General features: G+C 46.2%; 1 protein-coding gene across 2 annotated transcripts in view; it reads left to right on the top strand.

Moving 5' to 3' along the window:
• The window catches only part of LOC142586686 (salivary peroxidase/catechol oxidase-like), a 51,424-nt gene extending 30,261 nt beyond the window's left edge, over positions 1 to 21,163 (top strand). For both annotated transcript variants that reach the window (XM_075697674.1, XM_075697675.1), the window contains exons 9-17: positions 1,826 to 1,927; positions 2,021 to 2,128; positions 2,471 to 2,668; positions 6,395 to 6,531; positions 11,548 to 11,715; positions 15,764 to 15,966; positions 18,706 to 18,875; positions 20,676 to 20,778; positions 20,913 to 21,163. In XM_075697674.1, coding sequence (XP_075553789.1) covers positions 1,826 to 1,927; positions 2,021 to 2,128; positions 2,471 to 2,668; positions 6,395 to 6,531; positions 11,548 to 11,715; positions 15,764 to 15,966; positions 18,706 to 18,875; positions 20,676 to 20,778; positions 20,913 to 20,994 — 1,271 coding nt within the window. In that variant the 3' untranslated portion in view covers positions 20,995 to 21,163. The remainder of the gene's footprint in view (positions 1 to 1,825; positions 1,928 to 2,020; positions 2,129 to 2,470; positions 2,669 to 6,394; positions 6,532 to 11,547; positions 11,716 to 15,763; positions 15,967 to 18,705; positions 18,876 to 20,675; positions 20,779 to 20,912) is intronic.
• Positions 21,164 to 22,222: the final 1,059 nt, after the last annotated feature.

Genomic DNA, 22,222 nt, shown 5'->3' on the forward strand with positions numbered 1-22,222 from the left:
TCATATCAAATTACATCTTGATATTTACGGTACATCCTGCGTACGTTCACCGCAGTTTCTCGAAGAAACGACTTCGTTGATCGCGGGCTTTCGTCATGCTTGTCGCGCATCCTACTCTTCCAGCAACTACGGTGACCGATTAGCGTAGACATATAATAAGAAGGGTCTTTGCGATTTCTGAAAGGCTAGGAACAAATCGAGAATAGCGTTTATCAACGAAGTCCTTTTCGGTTCTTCTTTGGAGACGTCCCTGAAAAGGACAGTATCCCGGCAACCTCTTGAACAGTGCTCTATAGCCGTCGCACGCCTCCATAGACATGGGTGAATGGAACGTAACAATTTTTCGCTTCCAACAACGTCTCGTTTCCAATTTCTTAACGAGTAATGTTGCTGTGCGTAGTTTAAAAAAAAAACATTTTTACGTCTGGTGGCAGCAACATTCGGCTGACCCATTTGAACACATACTGGTATCCACAGTGTAAGTACTGCTTTGCGAGATACATTGGAATTGTACTCGAGAATGAAGGGTACTGCGGAAAAAACAATGCTCTGAGGGACCTCTTTAGGAAAGCCCCAAAAGATGTGCGGTGCGTGCATGAATGTCGATGCCGCAACAATAACCGGAAATTGTAACACATAAGACCAACCTGAAACATGCTATGGGATACCAGTCGTCCGCATAAAAAAAAAAAAGAAATGGGAGATAAGCTGTCTGACAAAAGGTGAACGGGGCCTTGGGCAGCGCGTTCAAGAGGCAAAAAGAGATACGTCTCATTGATTCACTCTATGAGGTCCGATAACGCATGTGACAAACGCACAATGCAACGCCGGCAGCTTCAGTCTCGAGCAGCGCAACACTTTTAGCACATGCTTCCGGCAGGTTATTAGAAACGACAGCTTCATTGAAATGAATAAACCTTAAACATTTACGAGGGAGTCTTTTAGTGAACGAGCAGTCTCTACACATCATCATCATCATCATCATCATCATCATCATCATCCTATTCATGTCCACTGCAGGACGAAGGCCTCTCCCTGCGATCTACAATTACCCCTGTCCTGCGCAAACCGACTCCAAATAGCACCAGCAAATTTCCTAATTTCGTCACTCCATCTAGTCTTCTGCCGTCTTCTACTGCGCTTCCCTTCTCTTGCTACCCATTCTGTTACCCTAATGGTCCAACGGTTATCTAGACTGCGCATTACATGACCTGCCCAGCGCCATTTTTTTCTCTTAAGGTCTATTAGAATATTGTCTATGCCCGTTTGCTCTCTGGTCCAAACTGCTCTCTTTCTGTCTCTTAAAGTTATGCCTAGCATTCTTCGTTCCATCGCTCTTTGCGCGGTCCTTAACTTGTTCTCAAGCTTCTTTGTCAGCCTCCAAGTCTCTGCGCCGTATGTCAGCACCGGTAAAATGCACTGATTGTATACTTTCCTTTTCAATGATAACGGTAAGCTCCCATTCAGGAGCTCACGATGTCTGCCATATGCGATCCGACCCATCCTTATTCTTATTGTCGTCTACACATAGCAGATGACAATGTGATGTTTTGAATGATTGCTGAAACACATTTTTCAGGAGAAACATGCGATTAATTGCGAGATGAACAAATAGTAGCCCACAAATCATAGGGTTCGACTGGCGTACATGATCTTTAAGCCGAAGTAATCAATCAAGAAAGCAGTTCAACATAACGACGGTGTAACATCTCCGTACTAACATTATTACTCTCCCAATGTCACTGCCCCTGATATTTATAAACAAATACGTAGCTGTAACAGCAAGGTGCCTTCAAGTTGCTTTTATTCACTGTCATTTTCGCAGGACCTCGCGAGCAGCTGAACCAGCTGACGGCCTATATGGATGCGTCAAACATTTACGGCTCGACAGAAGAAGAGGCGAAGTCTCTGCGAAGCTTCAGAGACGGTATGCACGAAATTTGCTCGAGCTTATCACGCACGACGGCGACCATTGCCGCGGGCAGAACCCAGGGGTCTCACCTCGCCTGACCACTTGCAGGCCGCCTGGCTTCCACCTTCTTCAGCAGGGACGAGCTCCTGCCGAGACAGACGGACAGCACGCAGGAGTGCAACGAGCAAGGCACAGATTTTATCTGCTTCCGAGCGGGTGAGTGCGCTCAACGCATGTCGCAGTGGGTGGCGCATTTATCAAAACCTTAAGTAAGTAAGTAAATAAATAAAATCCACCAATCGAGGCTTCCCAAGCAACGAGCGGCCGGATAGTGTAAACGCTTTCCAACGACTAATGCTCACGTCGTTCACGATTTTCCTCTGGCGAGAGCGCAATGATTTCACTAGGGTCCTTTCTTCACGGCTCGCTTGGCCTCAAGCGCGATGCGAACTTTCACTATAGGGCCAGCTGCGTTTTTGTCGTCGCGCACGCCACATCGCGACGGTGGGCCCCCCCCCTCCCCCGAAATTTGCAGTCGCGGCGCACTTTGTTCCGCAGGTGACGAGCGCGTGAACGAGCAGCTGAGCTTGACGGCGATGCACACGCTGTGGCTGCGCGAGCACAACCGCGTAGCCGCCGAGCTTCACCGGCTGAACCCGGGCTGGAAGGACGAGATCCTCTACCAGGAGGCGCGGCGGGTTGTGGCCGCCGAGTTCCAGCACATCGCCTTCAACGAGTTCCTGCCCATCCTGCTAGGTGCGTGTAGCCTTTCTGCCGATACCTATAGTGTAGATGCGCTCGCAACTTCGCTGTCCACCGTGCACTGAGTCTTCGTTTCAGCCGGACCAATGGACACCGGTGTGAGTGTGTCAGTCTCCTGCATTAAAAAAAGCGAGACAACTTGAAAGAATGTTTTTGTTAAAGCTTTGAGGCCTTTAATTAATGTTGGCCAAATACGAAAGTGCCGCCTTCAAGCTGTGCTTGCCTATACCAAGAAAACGTGTACAGCTGGCCCACTTGGGATGTATTGGCGAAGAAAGTAACGCTAAGTTAACTTACAGGAGATGGAAATGGAAAAAAATGTAAATAAAATCCGATACGACCTTCGATTCGTGCGACGTTTCTTGGAAATTTATTCAATTGGGCGAACATTTTAGGTTACCTAAAATTTTTACGTCGAGGTGATAATTTAAAAAAATCAAATTGAAAAAAAAAACACCCCAACAGATGTAGTAGATAGAACTTCAAAACAGCTGTACCTTCTAAAGTGACATTGAAAGTCGCGGTTCACATCTGTGATAAACGGAACGAAGGGTAAGTGCCACGCTATACAGTTCCCGTTAGTGGCGCCAACATAGTAAGCTCCGCTAAGCGAAATATGTTTAACATCAGTAGCTATGTTAAACTTGGAAGGAGCCAAGCATATGGCCAAACATCTGATAAAGACACCGTACGCAATCGTACAAAGAATGAATACGACGATTGTTTCATAAGCTTTTTCAGCCGGCGATGTGCAGCAAATATATATCATTGGGCAGATAATACGCCGTTATTCTAGGAGGGAGGTTGTTGAAATTGAGTAGAATTTCCGGCTGCGTTGGCTTCCAAAGTTGCATTTTCAAATATAATGCCTTGATTGGAAACGTAATTATTCGTTCAGTATTCAAAGACTCGGGTATCCGCACTCCCAATCTTTCGGTTATAAAAAGAAAGAAGCAAAGAATAACAGGCACAAGATATATTTGGACTAACCTTGGCGCATATTTTGTTTGTTAGGAACATTTTCATCTAATTGTGGTGTGCGCAGTTAATAAAAAAAGAAGGATGAGTGCTTCTATTGGCCTAATATCTAAGCTGCTATCTTTTTTTTTTAATAATCGGTATTTAATAGAAAGTGGTTAAAAAAAACCTTCGAAATTTTGAGAAGTGACGCGCAGTAATGCTAATTAATTTTTCTTTCTTTGCAAGTAGATGCGCAATTCTTGTGCCCAGTTTAGCCCAAGAGTCTGTCTGGTCAAGCTGCCGCTTTACAGATTCCTTTGCCGATATTGGCAAAAATGCAGCGCTATCCATGGTAGTGTCATCATCTTGAGGAGATGACAAACCTTCTCTTTTCTCTTTCGTTATATGTTTATTTGCCCGATGTTGCTACAGAATATAGTGCGGCAATGTAAAGCGTAACACATGCAGCAAATAATAACATAATAACGCACAGAAAAAAATTATTGCTCTCCCGTAATCGAGAGTAGTTGTAAGCATGAAATGGCTAACGGCAACGCATATTGGTTGGAGTAATTACGACGATTAGTCACAACCATCTCACAACCATTCCTGGCACGCCGGACGGCGCCGGCCTGTGGAGGTATTCTGCAAGAGTCCACCTAGTGGACATGTTCATTTGGTCTGCTGCTGAAGTTCTTATTGGCTGGGCTGGGCTGCGCGTCCACAGCAACCAGGCGCCACAGCCAATCAGAACTTCAACAGACGGAATAGGTATGTTCACTTGGTGGACTCTTGCCGAATACCTCCCCTCGTCACGAAGCGAGGCGCCATCTCTCGATGGAGGCAGCGCAAAATCCGCGTCGCAGAACTCACGGGTCGCTGCCGTAGAAAAGAGCACAAGCAACCCTGACTCAGCGCCAAAAGATGACACTCAAATGTATGGTGCACTGTATCTGCCTTTTAAACGTCGCTTATTGAAAATGACAAATAAAGCTTCAGGGTACTAAAAGTTTCAGCTTGAGCGATATTGTGAGCAAACATTAGGAATAACTCGGAAGCAATATTTTTTGTAACTTGTTAGGGCAGTAACTAGTGTATATAATGCGGTCCTGTACGAAAGGGTGGGGGCCCGAGACCGCACTTAAGTTATCACTGGTTATCCGGATAATCTCATTTTGTTCTCGCAACACTGTATGCTAATCTGTTTTGTTTACATCAAGTATGATGTATTGCATGTGCTGTACCTTATATTGTACTTTTCGTTCGTACCACAGTTGTAAGCGTGCCTACGGGTAAATAAATTTCCTTGTCAGCAGTACTGTCCGCATAATGGCTCTGGCTTTGGCTCAAGGTCATTTGAAGGTCGCCGACGACGGGAGGTAAAAAACATTTCATGCTTAAAATATCTCAAGACATCTTGTAGGGCAATCATGAAACGTTCGGCGTCGACAATGGCAGAAATGGAGGCGGGAAGGTGGTTCAGTGCTGTTCTTATTTTTTTATTTTTTCACCGACGCTCCTGACTGTACTAAAGCCAATCATCAGTGTACAGAGAAATCCACGCCGACAAAGCCTTCGGCCGATCAGAAAAGCGCAGAAAGAAGTGCGTGCATAGCCAGCGTCCGCGCCCGCTGCAGGAGAACTAAACGTCATAGCGTAAATAATCTTCGCAGCGATATGAACGACGGCTTGTATGGCATGCAGGCGAAATCATAAAAACAAGACCAATGTGTTCGACTTTCGGTCGAAAGTTGGTATGGGCTGCATGAACTTCGTGGAAGCTCTTTGTGTCTTCACACACACACACACACATGCATATATATATATATATATATATATATATATATATATATATATATATATATATATATATATATATATATATATATATATATATATATATATATATATAATATATATATATATATATATATATATATATATATATATATATATATATATATATATATATATATATATATGTGTGTGTGTGTGTGTGTGTGTGTGTGTGTGTGTGTGTGTGTGTGTGTGTGTGTGTGTGTGTGTGTGTGTGTGTGTCTGTGTGTGTGTGTGTGTATGTGTGTGTGTGTGTCTTAAGTAGCCAACAAGCAATGACAACAAGGTCAACATAGGGGAAACTACTTGTACTTACTCATTGAATTAAAAAATGATAAATTACTGGACATGAAAGTGCATGAAATAATAACTTGCCGCAAGGTGGGAACAATGCCACTTCGCATTACGCGTTCGATATATATATATACATATATATATATATATATATATTCTGATGAGGGCGGAATGAAAGAACTCCTATCTCCCGTGCACTGGGGGCATGTTAATGATGCTCTGGCGGTCAAAATTAATCCGAAGTACTAGGGTTTGCCTCACAATAAAATCGTGGTTTTGGCACGTATGATCCCAGAATTCAATTCTGGTAACTAAACGGATTTGCTACGTGTGCGCATTCAGGTCACCGTGTACTCATTTTCCAATCATATGAGCGTGCCCGTTTACTCGCCTACCGAATTGTGCCGGAAGCCCCCTCTAACTATTTATGTACCGCGCATGCAAATACCGGGTATTTTTGCCATTTTGTAATTTTTTAAACAAACAAACAAACAAGCAAAAAAGAAAGTTGAAGGTGTTTAACTTTCTAAAGGTGTTTAACTAACGCGCTGAGGATGTATATACGACGTATACGTGTTAATGTGTTGTTGGCAGATATTGATAAAGGCTCCGAAATCGTTTGTTTTGCAGGCCGTAACGTGATGGAACAGTTCGACTTGCTGTTGACACCTTACGGGTACAGCCACAGCTACGACCCGGAGTTGAATGCCGGTATCGGCAACGTTTTCGCCGCCGCCGCCTACCGGTACGGACACACACTCGTGCAGGTCAGTGGTCAAATGCATCGATAAGGCGTATCGGGTCCTCGTATGTATCAGTTGCTGAACCTAGGAAAGTCAACACAGGCAACAAATTTTAGGCATGACATGCGCGCACCGCATGACAAACGACCGAGGTGCGCTCGTCTGCAAGCTAAGCGAACCACGGCCGTTGGCAATCACGTGGAGCATCGCGAGGCTGCAGCGGCCGATTCGGCACGCCGATGTAGTACATAGCCAGGGAATGTGAGAGGCACTCGGATTTTAACAGCGGTGGCGATGGTGGTGCTCGCTTATTTGTCCTGTTTTCTTTGTTCTGGATCTTGCAAAGCAAGCAAAGTGGTCTGGGCGAAATCTTCCAAACGACGCCCACCGAAAAAGCCGGATGTTTGGCCCATAGGGGCTGCTTGTGCGCGTCTTACAAATCGGTGCGTGTCCGGCAGTGAGGTTCCAAACAAGCGCTTCTCCCAGATGTTTCTGCGCCAGAATTTTTGTTTTCCGCCACAAGGAAATGAGCAGCAAGGTGTCTGGGTAGGCCAAGTTGGATGGCGGGAGTGAAGCAAGCAGAAGGGAGCAGAGGTGCTTCTGTTTTGCAACGAACGTCGGAGAGGCATAAGAACACTGTCATTGCCTTGAGCCGCATCAAGTCAGTGGTGCTGCGGTTAGGCCTGTTCGGTTTTAATTATACCGCCGACTTTGAAGCAGCTTTACTGATCCCAAATTTTTACTTCGGAAAAGACAAAATGAAGTTAGAAATGCCTTAACGTATACAGGACGTGCTCTCTGACAGCGTGTGCAATCAGGAGCCGCTGATCTATTTCGTGTCGACGTAAAGCTAGATTTCGATGAATGCGATTATAATATCCATTATTTGCGCACCTTTCGGTATAATGAACTTAAAACTTTTTTTATGTGCGCCGGCATATATCCCACTTCTCATTTGTTGTTTTAACGATGAGTCACGTAAAGTATAACCGCGCAGAGACGATTCTTTTGGAGGCTTATATTTGGAATAGCTCGATGGTGTCAGCTTACATTGGTCATCCTGCTGCAAGAGCATAATTTAGGCAAAATTATGTTAAAGATACTTCCAATAACAATAAACAGAATATCCGCATACCTGCCAACTCTCCCGAGTTTTAGAGCGCAGCTATAATTAACCCGTTCCTGCGGCGAGCGTCGGTGGCGTCGGCGTAACCGAGCGAACGAGCACCGCGAAAGATGAAAGCGAACGCGAAGCGGTCGGTGAAAGAAATACATAGCGAAGAGAGGTGGAGGAAAGCGCAGGAGGAGGGTGCAGGGGAACCACGAGACGGAAAGCGGAGGAGGAGCGGAGGCGAGACGGGGCTGCGCATGCGCTGGCCATGGCACCCGCAGCCGCGTGGGCGATCTCATCTGCGCATCCGTGGGAAGGGGGGTGGGAGTCAGGTTGCCGTGAAGCGTAGAGGGCTACGCTCGTCCGCGGAGTCTGCTGCAGAGGTCAGTCCGCGGTACCAGCGTGTGTGACGGGGATCACTGCTCCTGCAAGGGGCGATGACGAGCGGCTACGAACGAGTACTCGATGTGAAGCTCCCTTGGGTGTTGTCGCCGCTGACACTGGTGGCACGACTTCCCCGCGACGAAGAGCCGCTCTCGTCGTTGGCGGAGTGAAAGCGTGAGAAGGAAAACTTGGTGCCGCACAAGACCGGCTGTGCGGCGACGATGGCTACGATATGGCGCCAGAGTAGCGCGCGTCGTCTGTATGGAAACAAAGCGCTGCATGAGCAGAAGTCTGCCTGCGGCGGCTACTGCGAATCGCACCTACGCGTCACCCACACGCTGCCTCTCGCGAGGGAGAGAGAAAAGCATCTTTAATGAGCCTAAAGATGGCTTGATTTGCAGGATCGGTTCCCTGTTTACGAGAATGCATTCGCCGTGTTTCCTTTGACCACCCTCTCAACCAACATAATCTGGTCCGAGAGGCGGGAGCTGGACAGCAGTGTCTCCAACTGCTCTTGGGGATGGGGTGTAGGGGGTAGAGGAGGCAAGTCTGGATTTTGTTTGCAATGTTCCTAGCTATTCGCAGTAGTAACATTGTTCGTCACGTTGAGTAGGGAACGTGAGATGAAGCCTCAATCGGTACGGGAACGTGTTGGTTTGCAACAATCCGAGTGTGGTCTCTTGCGTCTTCCTGAGCTGTGGATGCGGTGGTGGGAGTGTTCTGCGGTTGAGTTTGTAGGGTTGAGTAATTTTTTTGGTATGTTGTCAACCTCTCACGATGTCCCTATTAGTGAGGCACACGCGCCACACTTGGCTTCGTTTGGAATGTGCCGCACGAGACAGATTGTCCACCCTAGCCAATACATGGCGAAATGGGAACACGTATATAACGGCACTCAAATTTCCAATTAAGGAGTATCGTAATCGTCGGTGAATTTTTTCGTAATGTTTACCGATTCGGGCTTGTTTTACGATATTACGAATGTTTCGTCAAGTTTTAGGAAAAGTGAATTTTGTTTTCAGAAAAGATTTGAAGTTGAAAGAAGAGCCGGGGCAAGATCGGCACGAAATGAAATGCATACAAAAACTAAATTGGCTGGTGCCATTTATAAAGGCAAGTTCTTTTATTAAGGCAAGTTCCTTGAGCAGGTCAAATCGGCAAGAACAAGGTCACTGAAGCAGCCGCCGTGATATATTTTTTTTTTCATTGTAAGCACCTGTTATTCCAAGTTTACTGCTGCTTGTGGGCTGCGTCCAAAGGGACATCATCGTAATTTAAGTGCGAATGTACTCACAACAAGTGTGTGCTGAGGGAAAACATTTAAAAAATGCGTGCTATGCCTCCCCCTCTCCTTCCCTCTTTTTCCCCTTGTCATATCCCCGAGGATTTTTGCAAATCTCGAACTTCACAGGTTGGCAGGTATGCAACCGAAGACCGATTCCTTACTGCATTTCATGCTGAAAGAAAACGCACTGTGCTTTACTTATTTTGCAAATATGGAGCCTCCTATTTGACACCGAAGGCTTATATCGCCTACTTACGCAAAACGTGTTCTTCTGCGTGCTGCTGGGCCTTGCAGTGTGTATGTCGCTGGCGCTTGTTAGTATAATTTTATAAGAGTGCTGCAGATTTGGAACGTCTGCTTGGCACATGATGTGGTGAGGCCCGGAAGTGGTGGGTGAGCGAAAAAGTGTCTCAGGCTAGCAGTTTCATTTTTTTCATTACCCAACATTCTTACGTGGCCTGGAATCCCCTTTCAATCCACCAGATAGTATAGGCCTTTGCGGATGTGTGTTGGTATGGAGATGTGTAGGAGCAGCAATATATTTGGCTCAAGGAATTTCGCAGATTACATCTGGTGGCGCATATTCGTTGAGGAGTTTGTTGAGGATAGTTTGCGGGCTGCCTTGGTCTGTGTGGAGTTGGTGAGCCCTCGGACAAAGCGCCAGGCTGAGATAACGCGTAGCGTGTTGTTTGGCTACACCGTGGGATATTCTGAGTACGTGGCAAAGTCGGCATTGATCTAAGTTATTCTGCTTTGGAGTTGGACATTGCACTTGTTTTGTTCCGTCCGCTGATGAGGCCATGGTGAGCACTGAATGAAAAGGTGTCTATCGGTTCTCGTGGGCCTGATGTGTGAAGGTGTGTGTGTGCTATCACGTGGACCATCATGTATGTTCTGAATGCATTCTGCAAAGCCAAGAAATTCTAGAGAAACGAGTGGCGAAGCTTGCCGCGATTTATGTCAACTGGTGAGTGTGTGTTGATGGACGTCCACCTTAATTAAATGGAGCATTTGGAGAATATTGTGTTCGCTCGTTAGTGTGTCTTGAGTATTGTGCCAATCTGCGCGTGAGCCTCGAGCGCAGGTCAGTGGTGGTATACCACTCTACGCATTTGGACGTGGGGCGTCGGGGAGTCCGGATATTTAAGGATAGTGAACTGGTGTTTCTGGATAGTGTAAAGGCTCTTGGCACTTTTAGCAGTGTTCTTACGATGTCCCCATGCTCTGTGCAGCGTGTTAACCTTGCCACAAACTGTATGTGCAACCGGGTGCATCTCTTGTAATGAGGTGGCAAGGCAGAGGAAGGTGGCGGGTTGATACGGGACGCCGTTTACCTTAGTCACATGCACGTGATGGGCTGGAATTTTGCCGAGAGTGATCGGAAGAGTGATTCCGAGGTGTTCTGTTTCATGCACGCTCTAGATGATGATGATGATGATGATGCGGTTTTTCTTTTACTAGCACGGGTAGCGCAGTAGCCCTGTGGTTGCCTGTATACGCTGTGCATCGTGTGACATTGACAGTGATCTTGGGTTCTGGTGGGGGGGGGGGGAGGGGCTGCATCGGACTTGTGATGTGCAGTGCACCCCCTTTCCCCTCCCCCAATACAGGGTAGCCAACCGGAGATAATCTTTGGGTAACCTCCCTGTCTTTCGTATGCCTTTCTCTCTCTCTCTCTCTTTCTATATATATATATATATATATATATATATATATATATATATATATATACCGGACATCATAAGTATTGCACAAATGACGCGCTGCGTGAACGTTTATGCTCACTCAGTGACACCAACGCCAGTTCCGCGTGACTTGCCTTAATGCGCGCTTCCTTGTGTGAAATAAATGTTAATTGTCCTCTCTTTTTTTCTCGTTTTCTTTTTTGCACTAGGAAAAAAATATAAGAAATAGCTTTTTTTTCCCAGCCCTCGCATACGTATATTATGTGGGAATTTGGCTGCGCTAGTTCATCAGTTAGTTAAGCTAACTTCTAGCGTTAAATATTCGAATTATGTGCAGGCCTTAGTATACGCACAGAAGGGACCAATCAAATCACTGTCGCAATTGAATCAATGCGACGTACAGATGCCTGAAGTCTGTTGCGCCTCTGCAAAAATTCGGCTGAGCAGCATGTATGCAGGCAAAGTCAGCGGCTTCACTGTCCGTATTGCCGTGCCCTCTGGGCCTGAAATCCATTTGCTGTGGCCCTGCTCGGTCCTCTCGGCATTCCCCAAATCGTGCGCACTTTCCGTTCCAGGGCAACATTGAGCTCATCAATGAGGATGGCTCCGTGCACAAGCGAGTTCCGCTTGCGACGCAGTTCTTCAACCCTGCAGAAATTTATGCACCCGGAAACCTCGACCGCTTCTATCGTGGCCTCATCAGCCAGGCCGCTCAAACCTACGATCGCTTCGTCACTGAGCAGGTATGTGACAATACGTGCCTTGTGAGAAAGGTGAAAAAAAAAAACAAGATGCATATAGTGCTCTGGGGAGTTTGTATATGTGTTATTGCACGTGGGCCTATACAAGAATATCTGGGTATATGAAAGCCGGTTTCTAAAGCGTCTACGTGTCTCTAGCAAAGAACATTACGGAGAAGCAGCTCACGAGATCCGGTGCCCTAGTAAACGTCCCAAACGAAGAAGCATGAGTTTTACGCACGTAATTATGAACCCTGAGAAAGCTGTAGTTCTTTGTTTTCTTGCCGCGAGGCTCTGCTCTAGTGAATGTCATCGGTAATGATCGTAATCGTTGGTATCATGCGCCACCTTGGAATAGGCTTCCGAACTTATTATCGAACGAGCATGTGTCTCGACCGTGATTAAACTGTAGTCTGTGGTTTTTAGAGGAGAGGAAAAATGGGCACTTACACATAGCTTGTTTGTTTCCTCCAAATGAACACGCTTACATTTTGCTCTAGCTTAGTTGGTCAGAAAAAGAAAATAGTGTTCTTGTTGTACTCGTTGGGAAACGATGGTCAGAAAATCTTGTGCAGAAAGTGGCATGTTTACCTTCTGTTGTAGATGAAATCTGTGGTTATCGCTGTTGATGAGCGAACTAGAAATAGAGCGTACGTGATTCTGGTTGCTCGCGAACATAAATACACACGTGAAAACATTAGTGGGTCTCCAGATGCCTTTTCTGCGAAATCTAACCTTCAAGAAGCCCAACAATAGCTTCCAACGAACTTTCGGAACGCCTCTGTTGTCAGAGCTCGCCATTATTGGGAACCTCCTCTCGCAATCGTTTTTTTTTTTTTCAGTACGTGTGTTATCAGCAGAGTCAAGAAGGGCAAAAATTAGCTTTTCTTGCCAGTTTTACGGCTTTCATTCTCCATTTCTATTCACTAGCCGGCTGAAAGCTGCAGCGATACGCTCGCGATAGCAATGCTCTACCCATTGAAAAGTAAGCAGCAGAAGAGAAACGTACGCCCGATCAGGCAACGACCGATTTTAGGCGGGAAATAGCCGCGCTGGCTCATTTTTTTTCCCACCACTATACCATTTCTCTTTTATCTAGAATCGTCTAGAGGCAAAGCGGTTTTGATTGCACATTCAAGAAGAACTGGTTGCACGGCCCGTTTAAGATTCTCCTTTGCGACGCAGCAATAAACGGAACACATTTAAGCAGTAAAACTAAATACGCACACGAGAAAAAGAAGTAACTTGTTATAGGTGAAAGCAAGGAGAGGAGTAGTTTGGAGGTTTACGTATGTGATGAACTGCGTGTATTCAGATTATGCGCGTGCGATTTCAAACGTTTAACCTTTCTTTGTTTTTGTTTCTTTTTTTGGTGCTGATATGGGGCGCTATAACGTAAAGCTATTCCAAACTTTTCTATTCCAATTCTGAAATCAGCCCTCCGCGATTAGTCAAAATTTTTTGGACCACCCCCACTCACCTGTCTGTCACGCGACATCATGAAAACCGCGATAGCTCCCCATCTGATATGACGTGTAACAACTGATTATGCATGATTTGACCGAACAAAACAAAAATGGTTATTTCTGATTCGACGCCTTTTTGTCATTAGCCCTCGGCTATTGGCCAAAAGCTTTCGGGCTGCACCCACTCCACCTGCCTGTCACGCGACGTCATAAAACCGCAAAAACTCACGCGTCAAAGTGGCGTAAAGATGAATTAATATGCCGAACAAAACTGAATTTTCTTCTGAATAGCCGCAGGCTGCTCCGTTCCGAAAGGAATAAAAGATGGCTGCGGCCGATCGCTCAGGCACTGTCTACTCGCACTTGCCGGAGAGCATGGCTTTATTTGCGTGTAATAAAACTTTTTGTGCGGCCGTGTAACGTTTTCAAGCACTTTCGGCACGTTTACGACCTCGTTCTGCCAATTCTTCTTTGCTGAGGAACCGTTTTAGCGTCATTATTAAGTTTCCGTTGCATACCACTGCGATTTTCGACCAACCACCGCAAGCTAAGTAAGGGAAAGCGGACCAAGTGTAGACGCCGGCACCACCCTCTTCATCCGGTTATCGATTTTCAGTGCAGTAGCTCGGCCCCATTGAATCCCCCTCCACTTCAGCGCGTTGCTTGCCTCTTGTAAGCGAATTCGATAGGACAAGCTGTTCAGTGTAGGCAATGTTATTCGTTTTTCAAGCAAACAAAAGTGACCTCCTATAAACCAGGAGAGCGTTTGATTGGGCTGTTCAGACAACACTGCGGGTCACTGCCCGATGCTTGCGTCGGCGGTTACGCAAATTTGACGTCAGGGGATTGGAATAAAAACATATTGGAATAGTTTTACGTTATAGGGCCCATGAGTTTCAATTCGCTCTGGCCTCCGATGCGCAACCAACTCACTTGGTTCGTACTTTAAGGGAGGTTGAAAGGAGAAGACTGAGTCTTTCTAACCGAAACGCATCAAATTCGGCTGTAAAACGTTGGGTCACTTTTCCTCTTACTACAGCAATAGCGGCTGTCGTTGGAGCGCCACCCGCCGCGTTATCTTGGCGGCCATAGCATTGCGCTGCCGAGCTCGAGGACGCAAATTCGATCCTGGCCGTGGCGAACGCAGTTCAATGGATGCGAAATGCAAAAACGCTCGTGCACTTAGATTTAGGTGCACGTTAAATAACACCAGGTGGTCAAAATTTAGCCGGAGTCCCCTATCACGGCACGCCTCATAATCGTATCGGGGTTTCGGCACGTAACACTCCAGCATTTATTTATTTTGTCAATTTAACGACGCAACGCTTAGATATAAATTATCCAGTGCTGGGGAATTATTTTGCCGAGACATCTCTGTCGCCGGGGGATCGCGCGTGGGCTTTAGTGCTACCTGCTTCTCAATCATAAAGCTAGTAAAGAAAACGAAAGACGGTGGAAAAAGGAAGTTTAAGTAATCTAGAGCACGGACACAATACTCGTACGACCATCGGACTATGTTGCGCCACCGCATTCTTATCGCACTGAGAAGAATGTGGTGACAAGAAGCTTGATAACAGTCAATTTCTTCTCCCGTGACTTCACGTCAGGATAATAGAGAAAAGAACTACGACCGCAGAAAGTCATCTTATCTGGTCCGATGGCTCGCACAGTATTACAGCGGTCACTGTGAAACGCGTGTGACCAAGTTTTCGCTGCATCTGTTGTGATACGGCTGCAGCTGGATAGCTGTTCTCCGATGCGTTATCTCACATAGCTTCAGTTTGGCGCTGCCTGCAAGGAAATCACAACCTTTGTTAAAAGTTCCCAGCTCAAGGTGGGCAGTGGGGCTGATGCATAGAGTTGACGAAGCTCCCCAGGGCTCGGCTGCCATGGCCGGCATGTATACTTTTGAGAAGAAATGTGCACATCAATTTTTTTTCAATTGAAAAAACGAATAATCGATTTGTATTGCGCGCGATTCTTCACACTTTATGCGCAAAATTGTGATAGCGACAGCGGTGGGATCGTAAGGTTCCTCTTCATTGAAGCCATTTATTGATTCTCGGAGACGTTGTGCTACGTTGCTTATAGGTATTAAGGCCGCTTTTGAACACCTTTGAAAACGTAATTAAGACAGGCTTAATACGAGTGCCACTGGATCTCATTCAAATACATTGAGGAGAGTGCAACGGTAGAGTGGGGTTCCTTGCAAGAGCAACTGGTTTTATATTCTCATCAGCCTCACTGACACTGGAACCATGGAACCACGGAGGCGCCTACACCTCTATCACTCTGTCTAACTCACTAAAACACTACACTTTAATTCCACAGCGCAAATTTCGACCACGCGAGTGAATCATCTAAGGCGGCGCCTCCTGGAAGTTCATACTGTCACGGTCGCCCGAAGTCTCTGAGAGATGTTATAGTCGGCGTACGCATAATTGGCTGTCCCTTCTAAAGTCAATGTAAAATGGCATTATAAAGAGACAAGTACAACACGTTATTATAAATACGAAACGTTGTCGATGTCGCCGCCATGGACGAAACAGAAACAAGAAGACTCATAGCATGACGGCGGTGTGCAGTTGACAAACCACCTGTACGAGCCGCTGGGCCAGGGCTTCGGCATGGACCTGGTGGCACTGAACATCCAGCGGGGCCGCGACCACGGCATTCCGAGCTACAACGACTGGCGAGAGTACTGTGGCATGGCCCGCATCACCGACTTCTCGCAGCTCGCCGAGGTGATGACGCCCGAGTCGGTGCAAGCATTCGCACAGGTCTACAAGTAAGCCTGCCGTTTCGTCAAAGTAAGCTTACGTAGGTATGGAGGTGGATGGGTATCATACGACATTTTTGTTCGTTTATTAGAGCAGACGTTAACTTTAATAGTGGTCATAAGAAAGGTTGCTACAGAAATTCCCGCATATCATGACAGATACACAAGGGGCCTTGATGAAGTCCCAGGTTAACACGCCTGTGCTGTAAACCTTAAGCAGTCGCCCTTCGTAACTTTTATTATGGTCGCGAAGCTTCTATAGTAGTCTGTTATGCCACCCACGGTAGCTGCTACGCAGCGCAGCATCGTTCGAAGGGGTAAGACGCTAAGCTGCGCAACTGCGCAAATTCATGCAAGCTGCGTAAGGTCCTCTGCTGCAGCCTCTACTGAAAACAACGCGTTGTACAGTCAATGAATGATCGCAAACGCCGCAGCAATTCTTTAACTGCAAAACTGTTATAGAAGCACACTATATATATATATATATATATATATATATATATATATATATATATATATATATATATATATATATATATATATATATATATATATATATATATATATATATATATATATGCGTAAAATATCAACGGCGAATACAGCTCAGGCCATATTTAAAATCAATTTTAAAGTAGGTGCGCGCAGCCAACCGCAAAACGCAGCGCGCCTCGCGACATCGACATGAAGGAAGGATTGTAAACAACCGAGGAAATGCCGCCATGCCGCTTGCCTGTGCTCTTCTTCTCAGTTGTTGCTTGTAGTGGTACGCTCTCAGTGTCGCTGCAACTGCAGGTTTAAGCGGCGGTTTTTGTCGTGTCCGCAGATTTCCCGCACCATCAGCTTGACTGCGCTGCACTGACCAGGCACGAATTGCGAGTGCAGCCGTACAGCACAATGCCGCGTATATACTGCGTCGTTGACTTCTTCCGAACACATTCAGGGTTGGGAATAGCGATGCATCGTTTTCCCCACAATAGCCTTCACTGGCAGAAGTGGATACGCTACTGTTAAATACCGTGCAGGCCACGACGTTCGACGCCGATTTGTCGTGTCTTACCGACGAAACGATGTGGCCGATGCGAGGGTCTTGAGGTTCGCCCTCGCTGTCGTCGGCCGCAATATCCGAGTCGCTGCTTTCTAGTGTGTCGAATCGAAAGTGATCGGCCATGTCTAATACGTCGGTGGCTCACGCCTGCAGGATGACGACGACGATGGTGGCGAGGACATCACGAAGCACGTGCAGGCGTACCAGACGAACTAGCAAGTCGACGCTCGCGCGCTTCATAGTATACGTCACAGATTTTGCGATCACGTGCCCAGCAGTGTTTACATTCCTTCTCTAGCCCATTTCATTGCTCTCTCAAACCGAAACTTGGACTGGTCGCTCCAGCGAGGCTCCAAAAAATTACCTGTCGCGCACTGAAGTAAATGAGGTTTCGTGCGTTAGTATGGGTGATCAGCTACTTAATAAAGCAGAAATAACCAGATCGATTTTAATTGCTTTACAACTAGTAGCGATGCGTACAATTTCGTTTACTTTCATCCTATGCAATGAGTAATCTCATGGAATGATCTTGCTTATCCACCACAAAGGTCCAAACTTTATTGTCGTGAAATTTTTATGTTTATGCACTGCTTCGTTCAGAATCTATGCCGGAACGCAAACTCCGATTCAGGCGGATACGCAGTGTGAGGCGTATACGCAGCGATGTCGCAAGGACTGTAAGGCGATGTATGACGCTTATCGAGGGCACAATGGTAGCGAAAGGTGCACACATAGAAAAGAGAAAAGTACTCCACGTATCAAGCAACGTTTAGAGATTCTGTACTTCTTGTGTCACAGTGGGACGTGCCCATTCTGGACAATTGTCCAAGAACGGGAACATTCCCAATGACAAATATCGAATGGATAAATAAAGAGAAATAAGTAACTCCAAAAATCCGTGAATATAATTCGCCATTCTATTTACAAATCTGTGTGAGTTAGAGATATCTGTGAGCCGACATGAAATGATACGCTTTTATGTAGAAACCGTAGTGGGACATGCACATTTTGGAGGATTGGCCAAGAACGGGTGCACGAACACACTTAGTGGCCACATCAAACAAAATAAAGTAAATCCAATAATACGGTAAATATAATTCACCATCACATTAACAGATTGGTGTGCTTTAGAAATGCCTGTGAGCCAACATTATGTGTTCAGGTTTTATCTACGAAGTTAATATAATAATTAATGTAATTATGATCTGCATACTTGTTGAGAATGCAAGGGTTGTATAAGGCACTTCGCTAGTAGTTTCATACAACCTTTGCATAAATATCCACAAATATATCCGGCGAGACAGCGACTCTGTTTTCATGTCAGTGTCGCAAATTTCCAGGCTTTTGTTGATTTGATATGTTCTGTTAGGGCTATTAAACTTCTCTTTCCGACCCGACAGCACACAGCGGCCAGCCAGCCACGCGAAACCCGGGAAAGTAGGCAAAGAAAGCTCCGCTTTGAAATACTTCCCCAGGAGACGCCGATATTGAAATAAATTCGCCTCCACCGTGACGTCACGGCAATGAGCGAACTTAATTGGCTCCGCAAATTCTCATTGATTTGGACAGCGGTGTAATTGGCCATGCATTCTTAGGTTGCCATTGACTACAGGTTGAGAGAAGGCCAACTCTCGCTGACTGCCGTTGTGGTGAACACAATTTCGAGCGAGCGAGGCCTGAACGCGTGTGCCGCTCCGCAGGTACCCCGACGACATCGACCTGTTCCCTGCGGGCGTGAATGAACGCTCGGTGCCCGGAGGCACGCTGGGCCCCACCTTCGCCTGCATCGTCGCGGAGCAGTTCCGAAGGATGAAGAACGGAGACCGCTTCTGGTACGAGAACGGAGGACTGGAGTCGTCTTTCAACGAAGGTCAGGGCACATGAGAAGCTTTACCGTTGACTTCCTCTGTTGCTGGTACTGCTCCTGATCGTTGTGTTCTAGCTCGTAATAGCGATTGTCTACGACAACCTTTTCGAGCGAAATAGATGAGCGTACGTGAGCTTCTTAGATTTGTATAATCTACGTCAGCATATCGTACTACGTCTGGATGATATGTAAAAAAAAACAAGAAAATAGAGCAGTGGGACCACCGCTGGTCCCCTGTTCAGAGGCTATCTCTTTTGCTGCTGCTTTCTACACTAAAAAACCGAATAACTGTGTTCGAACCGACAGCAAGACCAGTGTCACGCGTGGTGCTGAGCACGCGCAACTACAGGCACTCTAATACCGTAGCCTCAACTCTATCTCTCTGTGTTAAGGCGTTTGGGACGCTTTGTTTGGAAGGCGGACGAACATCCACCATACTGACGTACTTGGAGCCTCCCCATAGAACAGTTAAATACAATAAACAAAGAAACGAACACGATCAGATCTATGAGAAGCAATTTACTCTTTCAAGCACCTTCCAAATATTTAGTGTTTTTTGTTTGCCAGACGGCCGCAAATCGAGATCTGCTACTCTCTTCGTATTTGCTTCAATTGAGTTTGTACAAAAGCTTAATCTGGACTACGAAATCTCAGCTGTGCCATTCGCGATGTTTCTGTGGACTGCAAACCACAATGACTAGCTTTCGTTTCCTTCACGCGAGTCGACAGTACACGTGAGCTGCCATTTCCGGCCTCTTAGTTTACAGAAAACGAGTGGTTCTTGAGGCTGAACTGTCAGTGGGAATACAAGACTCAAGATTATGTACTCCGCTTCTACTATCTGTGTAACTTAGGTGGTCCTTTGACGAGGAACATATGTTTTGTCTGCTTTTGCGACCCCTACTCCTGCTTTCGTGGTGCATCCAAACCGCGGCTCTAACAAGCGTTCATATTTTCGCCTAGAGTGCTTCAGCAATGAGTGAAAGAAGTTAACTTCGCTCGCCGCGAGCTTTGCTTGAAGAACGTCAAGCAGTTTTCTTCACCCAAACATATGTGAAGGCGCACGAACGCGCCTCGTGTCACTACGAAGCGTACGACCCGCCACACGACTGCTGTCCTTCGAGCAGCGCCCTCTCAGGGACGCGACAAGGTCTCGGCGCACGCTGTTCGCTGACGCCATGCGTGTCGCGCATAACGGTGCCAGGTGTGAGTGTCCGTTGATGAGCTTACCTCGAAAACGCGCCTTTGTCGACGCTGTTCGCGCGCAGATAGTGGCCTCTCTGCCCAAGCAGAGCGCCGCATTTTCTAACTCTTTGTCATCGTTGGAATCATGTAGAGGGCCTCGATAAGTGATCAACCTTCTGCGTGCACTGATAATCAATGGTAGCTAGATGTTACTCGCCAATCTCTTTCTTTATTTTCCCTTATTGCAGATCGTTATTTATAACCTCGCATATAGTAATAACCACCAGTAATTTTTGAGCATTCAAATTCTCATTGCGGCAATAACGTAGTCAACAGAAATTGTCTTTACCTTCTAAACCTTCAGACATGAAAGTTCGAGTTTCAGTAAGAATGCCACTTTAGTTTATTACAATCATTTACACTGTTTAGACACTTAAAGAATACAATGAATAGAATATAAGTGGGGGAAAACGAATGACCGCAGTTTTAGCATTCGCGTTATATTATATTTCGTTGGGCTCGGCTTTGCATGCTTCACGACCCCCGCACCTAAGCTTGCTTATTTATGTCCCAATGTGATGTCTTACTCCGTCCCGCTTTCTTTCTTTCTTTTTTCAGTGCAAGTTGAGCAAATCCGCAAGGCAAGCTTGGCTCGCATCATTTGTGATAACACAAACTTGCAATACGTACAGCCCCTCGTTATGATCAGGGAAGCAAACTGGTGAGTGCCTAGAAACATTTTCTTTCCCTTTCATCGAAGAATGGGCATGATGTTTACAAATAATATACATTGCAGTTCTTTCTTCAAACTTCAAAAAACTTATTACTATCGCACGTTCCCTCCGTGCAATACAGGAATCCTAAGGTCGACTGTAGCGGCGAGGACATCCCACGAGTTGACCTTGACAACTGGCAGAACGAACCAGTCTGGACGTAGACTTTCCGCCACCTCCACGTGCCAAGAGTCAATGCGGCATGCATCTTCCCTTTCTGTGCTAAAACAGTTCCCTCATGTTTCATACAGTGTCTCTTAACTATGTTTTGTGCTGTTCCAATGTGACCTGTGTTGTAAAGTGTTCATTAAACAAACGCCAAAATGAAAGGAATTACATCCTCCTGTATTACTAAATATGGGCCTTACTTTATTTGGCGCCTTAGGCGCTCTAAAGCGGGGGGAAATAAACATTTTAGCCCCTGTCTTGTCGTAGTGCACATTTTGCCTTGCAGGCTCACTCAAACTTCGCGTGCACCGATTGCCACAGTGCGTGAATCTGCATAATTCTTTTTTTAAGTTACGGACATCGACTTCATTCTTCGCGAATATGACATAGAGTCGATCTTTCCGAGAGTGTTATTAGAGGAAACACGAATGAAACGGGATAACGCTCCAAACGCACCAATACAACGTGAAGCAAGTCCCGCCGCAGCCTTCTGACGACAAGAATTCGACAACGTCGACCTAAAGGAGCCGCATCTCGATGAAGTCGTCGTCGAGTTTTGGTGCGCGTGGTATGGAATTGTTACCGCAATCGATTTTGACTATATTAGTGCATTTCCGGGAATCACGTTCGCGGTGCAGTTGCCTCGAAATCAATCGTTCAGTGTCAGCTGCTACTTCGCTTCCTGCGCTGCAGTGTCTTTGTCGCGTATACAAAGCGCCGTAATTTCCGTGACGACAACCTCGTGGTTAAAGCGCACACTGACCGCCAAAAAAGTTTATAACAGCTCTGTCTTACCGGTACTCACGTACGGGGCAGAAACCTGGAGGCTTACGAAAAGGGTTCTACTTAACTTGAGGACGACGCAACGAGCGATGGAAAGAAGAATGATAGGTGTAACGTTAAGGGATAAGAAAAGAGCAGATTGGGTGAGGGAACAAACGCGAGTTAATGATATCTTAGTTGAAATCAAGAAAAAGAAATGGGGACACGTAATGAGGAGGGAAGGTAACCGATGGTCATTAAGAGTTACAGAATGGATTCCAAGGGAAGGGAAGCGTAGCAGAGGGCGGCAGAAAGTTAGATGGGCGGATGAGATAAATAAGTTTGCAGGGATAACATGGCCACAACTAGTACATGACCGGGGTAGTTGGAGAAGTATGGGAGAGGCCTTTGCCCTGCAGTGGGCGTAACCAGGCTGATGATGATGATGATGATTATGATTAT

Source organism: Dermacentor variabilis, chromosome 1, assembly GCF_050947875.1.
Source record: "Dermacentor variabilis isolate Ectoservices chromosome 1, ASM5094787v1, whole genome shotgun sequence".
NCBI lineage: Eukaryota > Metazoa > Arthropoda > Arachnida > Ixodida > Ixodidae > Dermacentor > Dermacentor variabilis.